This window comes from Dendrobates tinctorius, unplaced genomic scaffold (genome assembly GCF_039654945.1).
Source record: "Dendrobates tinctorius isolate UK_male_01 unplaced genomic scaffold, ASM3965494v1 ptg000024l, whole genome shotgun sequence".
NCBI lineage: Eukaryota > Metazoa > Chordata > Amphibia > Anura > Dendrobatidae > Dendrobates > Dendrobates tinctorius.
Window position 1 is genome coordinate 17,919,827 of NW_027361692.1, and position 12,586 is coordinate 17,932,412.

The window sequence follows — 12,586 nt, forward strand, 5'->3', positions numbered from 1 at the left end:
CATTGTTGTTTTGCATTTTACATATATAGTATTAATTATACTTCTGCTGTAGCCTGTGGAATCCGCTACACCAGGGATCCTCAAACTACGGCCCGCGGGCCACATGCGGCCCGCGAAGGACTTTTATCCGGCCCCTGGCCAGGCTGACATTAACCGCACTGATTGCACCGCCCTCACTGCCGTGGTGAACCAATCAGCACTGCAGCCGTGATGAACCAATCAGCACTGCAGCTCACAAACACTGCCACCCCCCCTGACACGCCCACTAAAGAACTAGACTGCAGAGTGAAAACTCGCGGGCGGGACGAGGCGCCGAGGAAAGGCGTTGTGAAGCCCTCAGTATGCAGCAGAGACCACACAGACGACGTGTTTGTCATCACGCCGCCTGCTCGGCCTAATGACGTCACGCCGCCTGTGCCGGAAGAAGACTGAGACGAGCGGGCGCCTCTTCAGAACAGCAGGGGACATAGGTGAGTACTGTTTTTTTTTTTTTTTTTTAACTCCGGGTCCTATTGGGGACCTGTGCTGCAAAATGGGGACGTTTACATGCCTAGTAGGGACCTGTGCTGCGTATTGGGGACCTGTGCTACCTATTGGGGACCTGTATCTGCCTATTGGGGACCTGTGCTACCTATTGGGGACCTGTATCTGACTATTGGGGACCTGTGCTGCCTATTGGGGACCTGTGCTGCCTATTGGGGACCTGTGCTGCCTATTGGGGACATTTACCTGCCTATTGGGGACCTGTGCTGCCTATTGGGGACCTGTACCTGCCTATTGGGGACCTGTGCTGCCTATTGGGGACCTGTGCTGCCTATTGGGGACATTTACCTGCCTATTGGGGACCTGTGCTGCCTATTGGGGACATTTACCTGCCTATTGGGGACCTGTGCTGCCTATTGGGGACCTGTACCTGCCTATTGGGGACCTGTGCTGCCTATTGGGGACCTGTACCTGCCTATTGGGGACATTTACCTGCCTATTGGGGACATTTACCTGCCTGTTGGGGACCTGTTCCTGCCTATTGGGGACCTGTGCTGCCTATTGGGGACCTGTTCCTGCCTATTGGGGACCTGTGCTGCCTATTGGGGACATTTACCTGCCTATTGGGGACATTTACCTGCCTATTGGGGACCTGTGCTGCCTATTGGGGACCTGTGCTACCTATTTGGGACCTGTGCTGCTTACTGGGGACATTTACCTGCCTTTTAGGGACCAATGCTGCCTCTTGGGGATTCTTGCACCACACTAGTCTGAGCCTGAGGTAAAAGTGGAGTTCCACCAATATGGGCACTGGTGAGGCTGCATTGATGGGCACTGATCAGGCTGCTTTGATGGGCACTGATCAGGCTGCATTGATGGGCAGTGCAGTCTGTATGTCTCTGTATGGGCAATTTTATTGCTGGTATATTGTTTTTGTAGCGCTGTATATATGTTGGTATTTTACTAATAGCAATTTTGAATCCCTAGGAAACAATGATATCAAGAAAGAGAAAAAATTGACTCGAAGTGTAGGATATTCGAAGAACCCAAAAGAATCGGTAAGTTTGATGATTTAACTTTACTTCTTCATTTTTAATATTGTCTTTGTTCCTATTTTGTTTTATGATTTCTAAATAAGATATGTGCAGAGTGCCTACGAATTTGGTGCTAATTTTTTTTTAAACTATATTCCGGCCCACCAATGGTCCGAGAGACCGTGATCTGGCCCCCTGTTTAAAAAGTTTGAGGACCCCTGCGCTACACTGTTAGAAATGTTTAAATCCACATTAGGAGCTGCGGATTTTCTTTCATACTAATATCAATCTAATGAAGTCATCTGCATATTCTATATAAACTTTAATATAGATTTTTCCACCTTACTGGATTTTTATGTGTGCCATGGCAAACAACAGTCTCAAGCCATCTGTGTACTTTTCAATCCTGAAAACTCTGTTTGCCAAAGCAGGTATTCAGGGAGTTCACTTAGCAGCTAGGCATCAACCCAGCATTTACACGCCAATAAATACATTTTGCTGCTAGCGGTATTGATGATTCCATACTGCAATTTTCTCTTCTTTTGATGATAAAGTACACTTGTTTAGCTATTTGCAAATCATTCATAGCAAAGATCTGTTTCGGCGTTTTTTTTTGTTGTTAAAGTGAACCTGACAGCTGATACACTCCGGTCCATGGTCAATAGATATCAGGCACTGGCCGAATAATTTGACTCCGAAACGCTGCGGCAGGACTAAGTCACATGGGAGACTGGTTGGAAAGGCGGCTTCTTGCCGCTCACTGCCAGCGACTTACAGGTCTCTCCCTATACACACATGCAAGGAGAGACCTGTAAGTCATTGGGCTAGAAGAAGCGGCTTGTCTGACAAGTCTCCTGAGCGGCGCGGTATCCTGCAACTTTTATTGTATGCTAATTCGCAGGATTTCACAGTCAAACATACCTGGCTGAAATCACACAACAAGTGTCTGGCCATGGATAGGGCGGCATAAATCATCTGTCAGGTTCCCTTTAAAATATACCAAACCTTGATATACTTTTATATACGAGGAACGAGGCAATAAATACCAATTTAACATCTACAGTATGTACACAATTCATTATTAATATACACAGTACATCTGATTAGCAAATAACATGCCACACTCTATTCTGTACATTTGGCTAATAATAGCAAGAGTGTCCCTTTGTCATATGATTAACTTGTGTATAATGGCATTCCTAGTCATTACTAATTGAAAAGTATACTCCAAGCATATACAATATGGCCCCGATTCATCATTTGCCATGTTCTTATTTTGTATTGGGGTATTTGCTGTTGATTTTTTGAACCTAATTCTTCAATATGGTTTATAAATTTGGAGCAAAATAAATAATGCTCTATATGTTGAATTAACCATTTCTTTTTGCGATTTTTAACATAAAATGTCATAAATCCCTTAAAAAGTTGCAAGTTTGTCTAAGAAATTCGCCAAATCAGAAACTCCAGGCAGGGACTGGAGTGAGATACAAACAAAAAAAGTCACATTTGGTAAGAATCGGATTTCATGAATTTGTCTAAAAACATCTGTGCAAGCAAAGTTGTCAGGATAAAAAAAAAAGCTGCGGAATATGACAGCGCCATATCAGCAAAACATAAGAAATAAAACAAATAGTGAGGAATCAGGGATTAAATGTTTTTTTTTCAATAGTAGTCATCAGCTGAAATATGCATCTCAATAGTCATTCAGTTACTTATCGTCATTTAGTTACTTAGTTACTTAGTCGTTTAGTTACTTATGTCAGGCTATACTTTCGGGGAAACAATTTAAATGGCCCCACCAAGTATAATAGTATTTTATTAGTCAAATTTATAAGCCACAAGCATAAGTGATAATTGCGTATCATTTAGCCATTTGGTTTTCAGAGTTTATATTTAGCTGTATTCTTTGTAAGTCTTAAAGGGAATCCGTCAGCAGGTTTTTGCTGTGTAATCTGAAGATTTTAGCACCATCAGCTCATCATTGCTGTGACACAACAGCTTGTGCATGCTAGTCTGATGCGCCCCCTCCTGTGATAGGCACCTCACCCCTATGGACATTGTACATACAGATCCTGGTGTGGGCAGGGGCAGCATCCTCAGATCTGCTGCATTGCTAAATCTAGAAACTCTGATTGTGTCAGAATGATTACACTCAGTAATCTAAAGGGGGCTTTACACATAGCGATATCGCTAGCAATATCTCTAAAGCGTCACCGATTTTGTGACGCAGCAGCAATATTGCTAGCAATATCGCTATGTGTGATACTTACCTCCGACTGGCTCCCCTGCTGTCTATCGCTGATCACGCGAGATTTCTTGGCAGGCGCTTCCTGCTGGCGCCGATGAGCGACGCGTGGACATGGGTGGGAGGATGTTAGGATCGCCGCGTATGAAAGGTAAGTAACGACTGCTGCTGGGTCGCTACATCGCTGTGAGATCTGCCTGTGTGGCAGCTCACTAGCGACCATTTAGCGATGCACCAGCAATCCTGACCTGGTCGTATCGTGGTTGGGATCGCTGGTGCATCGCTAAATGTAAAGGGGCCTTAAGTGATACATCATTAGATTCAGCTTTTCTTTGCCTACATTAAGCTGCTCTCAGATGGGGTAGCAAAAATGTGCTGACAGATTCCCTTTAAGACAATTCATACAATACAATGCATTTCACTCCAGCATATAGAGTAAAAATGAAGTTATTCTTCATTTTCAGAAGTATTGTTTAATTACCATATTTTGCGTATTATAGACGCACCAGATTATAAGACGCACCCCATATTTTGATGAGCAAGATAGAAAAGAATTTTTTTTTAATAAAATGGTGGTGCCTCTTATAATTCATGCATCTTATTGATTACCGGGGGTGGTGGATGCAATAAATTGGGGTCCCAGGGTCGCTGCTGGAGGGGGCAAGAGTGGTGCATTGCTGCAGGCTGCAGACTGGGATGAGGGGGTATTCCGCTGCGAGTGAAAATGGCTGCGGTGCTCTGTGGTGTGGGGGACTACAGTGGCATTCCCCGTATATCTATTACTGCAATGCGGTGGCCTCCGGGAAAATGGCCGCCGGAGGCAGCGCATGCTCAGATTGATATCTTGGTGCTAAGATCTCAATCCGAGCATGCACCGCCATTGGCGGCCATTTTCCCGGAGGCCACCGCATCACAGTAACGGATATGCGGGGGGCTCCGGGCTTTTCCAAAATTCCGGCAGTTCTCCCTGCACCACAGAGCACCGCAGCCATTTTCACACACAGCGGCGCACATTAGAGCACCCCCTCATCCCAGCCTGTGGCCTGCAGCAACGCTCCTCTCTTGCCTCCTCCAGCAGCAAACCTGAGACCCTGTTCCACCCTGGCCGGTAAGATATATCCGCATTAAAAGACGTATCCGCATTTTCGCCCCAAATATGGGAGAAAAAGTGTGTCTTATAATCTGAAAAATATGGTATGTGAATACTGAGTATGTGATTTACTCATCCTATGCTAAATTGAAATCCGATAAAGGTGGAAAGTTAAAATTGATTGATGCATTCATGACTATTGATCTGTGGCAAACACAATTCTTACGTTTTGTCTTAGTAAAAGTCTAGCGTGAAAGAGTTAGTTAACATTGATAAGTTAGGCTGGCATGCCGCAGAAATGTAACTAATGCTAATAAAGTAAGCAAGGAAAATTATTTTCTCACCTCTCTTCGTAAAATGCAGTGGACCATCACAATGACAAATCCTTGTAATGAATCAAATACTGCAAAGAGTATCTGAAACAATATCGATCTCTTATCTGTCATTGCCAGAACAGCGGACATCCACGTCAAAGCCAGGAGTGGGAGGACAACGCAAGAACTCCAAAGGGATGCCCTATTCAGATAGAAATAGTCGTTTGCTGAACCAGATTGTGCATTGCAAAGAATTAGAATGCAATAATAATTAAAATTAACAGCCAACACCCTTCAGTGCCGAGATGACCTGTGAATTATTTATATGGTACTTAACAATACTAGACTAGACCACCATGCAACTGAAGGGGTTATTGCTGATGCAAGGTTTTCTTTTTTTTTTACTTAATTTAATATTGTGATGCTAATGTTTTAAAAACAGCAAAAGAAAATAAAAATAAAAAAGAAATAAAACATAAAAGACAGTGTATTATTATTAGAAGAACACAAATTGTATCAGGCTATTTTCAGACATGCACGGTAAAAGATTTGTAACAAGAAGATGTAAATGATTTAGACTAACATGGCATTACTGGCGGTGGTGGCTGACAAAGCTGTTGTTGAAACTACTCCACACTTGGCACATTTGAGCGTCAAACCGCTATGAGGCTCACTCATCTGACTGCAAACAAACAGAACACCCACAAAAAGAACAAAGTATTCAATTTTCACCAAAATAATTGCTGCTGTAGATTTCTTTGATTGCTTTTAAATAAGGTCTCATGCATACGTAACATGATGGATGCATAGATTTGTTTAATAATGGATTGTTTTTTTTGGTAATAGATATATATATATTGAAATAATAGTTTGTGATAACTACTATGTATACAAGAAGGATAATTTCATTCATGCATGCAGGACTTGTGTCTCTTTACAAAGTGAGAAGCTCCCATTTTGCAAAAGTAAAGCAGTTGAATATACATTGAGCTTAACGAAAGCAGGTGCTAAATCAGACATATGATGACAGTCCTATATTCAGGCTCATTCCTTCACATTGTAACATTTTTTATAATGATTGAACACTGATAATAGTAAAAATAATGAATTCTACAATATTCATTCATACTAACTTCCAATCCCATAGAGACAATTGTAATCATAGCCTGAATGTAGGATTTAAGTGAATGAAATTTGATGGTCTGTCGTAGCTGGATATGGTTATTGTTCGCTAAACAGTGCAGAAGCATCAGTTCACGTTTCATATACAGATGTGTCCGTCTTCACCTTTCCTTTTGGCTCATCATATCCCGAGAAGTGTGGCACATGTTAACCGACTTTTTTTCTATTACTATTATTTTGCAATACTACACTATGTCGGGAAATGTTTACGCTGTATGTTCCTATGGGTGGTCACTGAATGGTTGTTATGTGAATCGCAGACTGTCAATGATTTTGTTTGTATGTTGCGATATTTTTTGGGAGACTATGGAGTGCAGAACCAAGCTCAAGGAAAAGAGTAGACACATCTGTATAATAAAAACTTTCTACTAAATAACAACAAAATAATTTCACAACAAATTATCATATTTGATAACCGCAGCTACGGAGCACAGTTTTTATTACCTGCATTCCTATCATACCTACTAAAGCGTTATGGCCTTGGTTAGTGGCTTAGTTGCATAGGTTGAAAAAAAATGGTTCAGATGTAGCGATTTTTAAATTGCTACATATGAAAGATATCTAGACACAGAGGGCTCAATTAATGGAACAATCTTGCATTTTTGTATTATTTTCATTTCCCCCTCTGTTTGCAATCAGTAGTGTGTGTACAGTGTGTACATAAAAGGACTTAGGCTACTTTCACACATCCGTTTTTGCTATTCCGGCGGTGTGTGGCGAAAAGCCGGAGTGCCGGAAGCGGCCCAGAACGGATGCATCGGAGAGAGATGCGTCTGAAGTTCCAGCGCTCTTTTATGGGCAAGATGAGTCGCACTGAGGATGAAACGAAGTTGCGCAGTGCTGAACGGGGTAAGGAGAGAGAGAGATCCGGGCATGCGCAGAGGGAAAATGCCAGAAAGCGGTGGCCGGATCAGGCGAAAGACTGATCCGGCGGCCGGAAGTCCTCATTCGCTTTCATTGTGACACAGTGCCGGGAGCGCCGCATCCACGCTTGTCCGGCTTTTTACGCCGGACAAAAAAACGTTACAGCATGCGTTCTGTCCGGCTGCCGGACACCATGTTTTCGCCGCATCCGGCAAAAAACGGAACAAACGCTGACACATGTGGCGCATGTTATGATCTATGAGAAAAAACCGCATCCGGCGGTAAAAAAAACGGATCCATTTTAACACACACATGCTGGATCTCGCCTGATGGCGAAAGCCGGATGTGTGAAAGAGGCCTTATTTGTCACCGTCCTTTGCCATTTCCAGCGCTGCTCCAGTCCTCTCCTGCAATCTGTGACTACCACTGTGAGCAGCCAGCTCACAAATAGTTTGTGTGGACCAGAAATCACTTAAATAATGTAAGTCTACGAGATTCAGAACAAGGCTCTTATACACTTACATTAAAAAATGAATTAAAAGTCTACTGCCTGGGCCATCAAGTCAGGTCACATGATGCAACAGAGGACTGGAGCATCGCTGTAAACGGCAGAAGATGGTGACTGGCAAGTATTTTACTGCACACACTACAAATACAATATTAATTGCTAATAAAGGGAGAACAAAGTTGTCCTTTATCACTACCAAAGAATTTGTATTGTTAGGTGTCAAATTCCTCACTACTTTCCAAGGATATCTTTCTGCATCATAATATCTTTGTTTTTTAATAATGGCTAAATCTGTAGGCCCATCAAGTTTAACTTCTCTCCATCAATTATACATTATCTATTCATAACCCCAATGTCATTTGTCGAGAGAAAAGCACCCAGGCCATTTTTAAATGCTAATATTATGTCTACGAACGTTACCTATGAAGGTAGTTGCTACCTCTTTCTTAGTTCGCTGCTAGAATCACATTTTCTCCACCCGTAATGAATGTAACCCAGTCCTTTGTAAGGTTCCCAGAAGGAATAACTCATGAGCCAGCCCTTGACCACACATGTACTTACACATGAGACACCTTTTTCCTAAACTAAACAAGCCCAGCTTTTCTAACCTCTTCTAAGACAATGTGTCTTGCCTTACAACAACTAATACTAGAGGAATCGGCTCCGTGGGGAATATAACCTATGTCATTTCCTGCTACCAGAAACACATTTCATAGGTGTGCAATATGCAAACTGTTTGACTTAATTGGTACTTTCAACAAGTATTTTCATTGTTCATTCCTCATTATAATTCAATGATAAAAATAAAATCAGAGAACAAACTGTCGTAACTAATTAGCTCAATGTTTACTGTACACAATACAGGATTAAAGTATGAAACACATTTATCCAAAGTTCTATTGCATGACAGTAGACCACAGGTGGCACATTTTGTGAATTATATAATTGCAAATGACAAATAATCACTTTCTACGGGGAATTCTTTTCTCTCCAGCTAATTTATATACTGACTAAATGTGCCTAATTTTATGATTGCTTTAAAAAAATGCAACATTTTCTCAGCGGTACCAATTTTTAAAGAAAGGCAATCAAAAAGTAGGTGTCATTAAAGAAAAAATTCAGTAGTTTAAAAAGTTCCATATGATCAGTGCAGGGATGCGGAAGAAAATATTTCTCTTGTCAGTTCCTACTACCAGAATAGTTTGGGGCTTAGTTATTGAATCTAGTTTGAGTGTGAACATTAGTTCTTCTCTTTAAATTTCAGAACACTTCACTGATAGGATTTTAGTGCCTGTTGCAGACACCAACCTTGTGTTTTACTTGCAGTATTTTTTTGAAATGCCCACCTTAAAGGGAAAATTTAGCAGGTTTTAGACCCTAATCTAACGTCATCTATATAAAGCATCTGAAATGTTGACTATGTCTGTATATTTGTATTAAAAGTCTGTTTTCTAGTCTCATTTTTGTAGAAATCCATTGACATATGTTTAAGCAAATGAGCTAGCACGTGCAGGGGGCTTGGCGTAACTTCTAGACTCCAGCCTCTCTCCCTCTTTCTCCTCTTGCTGCCGGCCCCCTATTACTGACAGGTCACTCTGGTTTGTGACCTATTTTCCCACCTGAGATCTTGCACAGGCACCATTATTCCCAGGTGTGGCGGCAAGAGGAGTAAGAGAGAGAGAGGCTCGTGAGGTGCGATTCTATGCCAAGCCCCTGCACTTGTGAGCTCATTTGCCAATAGATTTCTGGAATGAAGTGCCACTGGTGAACCTGGCTGTTATTGAGGGGTAACAGTACGCTCCACTAATACTGGCTAGCTTGAGAGCAATGCTTACATGTTCAACACAAAAGAGCTTGTAAGCACTGCATATGCTTGACCACCACTGATAGACCAAAGTGGTGGATGGTGTATGCAGTGAACCATAAGCAATAACAAAATAAAACATTGATATTCAGAGGAACTGAGTATAAAGCCTTCAACTAGTTTAGCCTTATACTGAAGACTAGTGTAACTTAAGACAGACATGTTAAATGGTAGTAGCATCCAAAGCCACTAAAAGCCCCATATGAATGGAGTAGGGGTCAATCATGCACACTACCATTCCATTCTTATGGAAATGACTTATCTGTTGGTCCCATGAAGAATGAATGAAGCAGCAGTAACCATGATCAACGCCTGCTATAGAGCTCCATTTCTTGGGAAAGTGGAGATCCAAGTAGTTGGACCTCCAGTGATTGGGAAGTTATCCCGTAGCCCCTAGATAAGGGAAAACTTCCAAACTTGAGAATACCCCATTAACGCTGTAGTTGTTGAGAGTAAATAAGGAGGAATAAAATGTGTAATATATGTATGTTTTTAGATACCATACTTTTAAGGAATGTTCATTGTCCCAAAGTAACTGGTAATAGAGAGGGACAACTGAAAATCTCTTGGAAGCAGAGGACAGGTGAAAAGTCACACAGTATCCATAGCAACAGACATTAAATTTAGTGAACGGAGAATAAATATAATTACACAGCAGTCTATGCCGATAACCAGATAACCTACTGATGATCTCTTTTCTTATAAGGCTTGTGTATAAAACACATCTATTCATTTGCTCCCAGAGTACATCCCGCAGAAAAAAAAGGTAATTTAGAAATATTGGTATTGTTTTCTCTGTTCTTTGAAATTAGAGGAAGGGGTATATCATCTTTGTAACAATGCTAGCTAATTTATTTGATTTCAGTTGTTTCAGGAAAGATGAAATAATACATTAATTTTACCTGCTAATGTGTTTGAATATACACTGAGAAGAAAAAAATAATACCGCTCAAATGGCTTTGCAATGCTCTCATCAGGTGTTGTAATTAACAAAGTGCTGGCCAGAAAATAACATATAAGAAAGCCTAAATGTAAAAGAAAAGAAAGCTTTGATAATGATTTTCTAATGTTGCAATTATACTGTGACCCCCATGAAAGAACACCTGACATCAATCTGAAAATTCATTGAATTTGCCAAACAATTAAGATTAATAGCTTCTGTAGAGCCAAATTAAAAAAAGAAAGGGGTGCTTAACAGTTCGGTTTATAGACATGTAGGAAGAATTAAGGTATTACGAGTCTTTCATGCAAACACAAACTCTACACTACGCATAATACATTGGGATGATGAGTTACATTGCCTTTTTTTGTACAAATTGCAAAACAATGAAGTCCCTAACTTGCAGAAAAGTTCTAACTTATTTTTAGTTCTTAAGGTCCCAATGGAATCGCTGTGGTAAATGCGTGAAAATCTGCTGCAAAATTTGCATGTTAATTTATTGCACATTGTTGGAGCTCTGCTAGGGGAAAAAAAATCTACATTGATAGAATTTACATTTAACCCCTTCACCTGGGGCCATCTTCTGTTTTTTATTTTAATTTTTTCCTTCCCTTCTTCTAAGAGACGTAACTTTTTTATTTTTCTTCCAATTCCAAGTGCGGTGAAGTTACAAAATAAATTAACTTCCACAATTGCTTTTTGGTTTTTCTATTTACCATGTTCACTATATGATCAACCTGACCTGGCAATAGGATTCGGTGGGTCAATATGAGTGTGCAGGGGGCAAACATTTACAGTTTATTTTAAGTGGTGAAAAAAAATCAGAAATTTGGATTATAAAAAGGTTTTGTGCTTGTTGCCATTTTTCGAGACCAGTAACATTGTCATTTTTAGTGATCTGGGTCTGGGTGATGGCATATTTTTTGCGGCTTGAGCTGAGGTTTTTATCGATACCATTTTGGGGTAGAAACGATGTTTTGATCGCCTCTTGTTGCATTTTATTGCAATGTTGTGGCAACCAAAAATAAACATAATTCTGGAGTTTTGATTTTTTTTTGTTATGCCGTTTACAGATCAGATTAATCTACTTTACATTTTGATACAGTGGACATTTTAAATGCAGTAATACAGAATGTGTATTTTTTAAATTGTTTTATTTTTAATGGGGCAAAAGGAGGTGATCTGAACTTTCGTGTTTTTTTTAGCTCCCTTATATTTTTTAAAACTTTTTTCTTAATTTTATAGTCCCCATTGGAGAACTGAAGCTGTGATCATCCTATCAATTGTACTATACATAGCAGGACTTCAGCCCTATTATAGAAAAAATCGCAGTCTCCTTTTATCGCCAGCCACAGGCAAGCATTCACAGGAGATTTACAAAGTCAGGCATGAGGATCTTCTGCAGATCAGGGCTGTCATAACAACTCATTGGCATGCTGTGTGTGATCACCTGACAGGGGCGCTGATGGGCGAGACTTGTGACACGCTTCCGACCAAACCCTGTAAAATGCCGCTGCCAGTAATTGAGAAAGGCATTTAACTGGTTAACAGTCATGGGTGGATATGCAGGAGTCTGCCTCAAACGCAGGGACACGACTGATGATATATATATAGATTTTATTGGTCGTGAAGAAGTTAAAGAAGCACAACCATTAAAGGGGTATTTCCATCTTCAAGATTTTATCTGAATATGTAGTAGGTGCAATAATAATATTAGCAAATAACTCTAATTAGAAATGTAGTATAGTTCTTCTGATTCACTATGTCACTTCCCTCAATTACATGGCATTGCAGTAGCTTAGGTATCAATGGTTATGACCACTCATATAGTGTCAGTTAGTTAGTTGTTAGTGGTCATAACTATGTAATATCTAAGCTACTGTAATGCCCTGCACATAGGGTAAGCGACATAGCTTATCAGAAAATCTACACTACATTTCTAATTGGAGGTATTTGCTAATATTATTATTGAACCTATTACATATTGGGATAGAATCTTGGAGGTGAGAATACCCCTTTAGGTTTTTATTCATTAAATGTGTGTGTGAGACGCCACTGTTCT

At 40.6% G+C, this 12,586-nt stretch overlaps 1 protein-coding gene across 6 annotated transcripts in view; it reads right to left on the reverse strand.

Moving 5' to 3' along the window:
* The window catches only part of ADGRB3 (adhesion G protein-coupled receptor B3), a 1,461,501-nt gene that overhangs the window by 120,189 nt on the left and 1,328,726 nt on the right, over nt 1-12,586 (reverse strand). For 4 of the 6 annotated variants that reach the window (XM_073569396.1, XM_073569393.1, XM_073569391.1 and 1 more), the window contains 2 exons: nt 5,750-5,848; nt 5,197-5,368 (listed from right to left, as the gene is read on the reverse strand). In XM_073569396.1, coding sequence (XP_073425497.1) covers nt 5,197-5,368; nt 5,750-5,848 — 271 coding nt within the window. The remainder of the gene's footprint in view (nt 1-5,196; nt 5,369-5,749; nt 5,849-12,586) is intronic. The other 2 variants (XM_073569395.1, XM_073569394.1) reach the window with 1 other exon arrangement.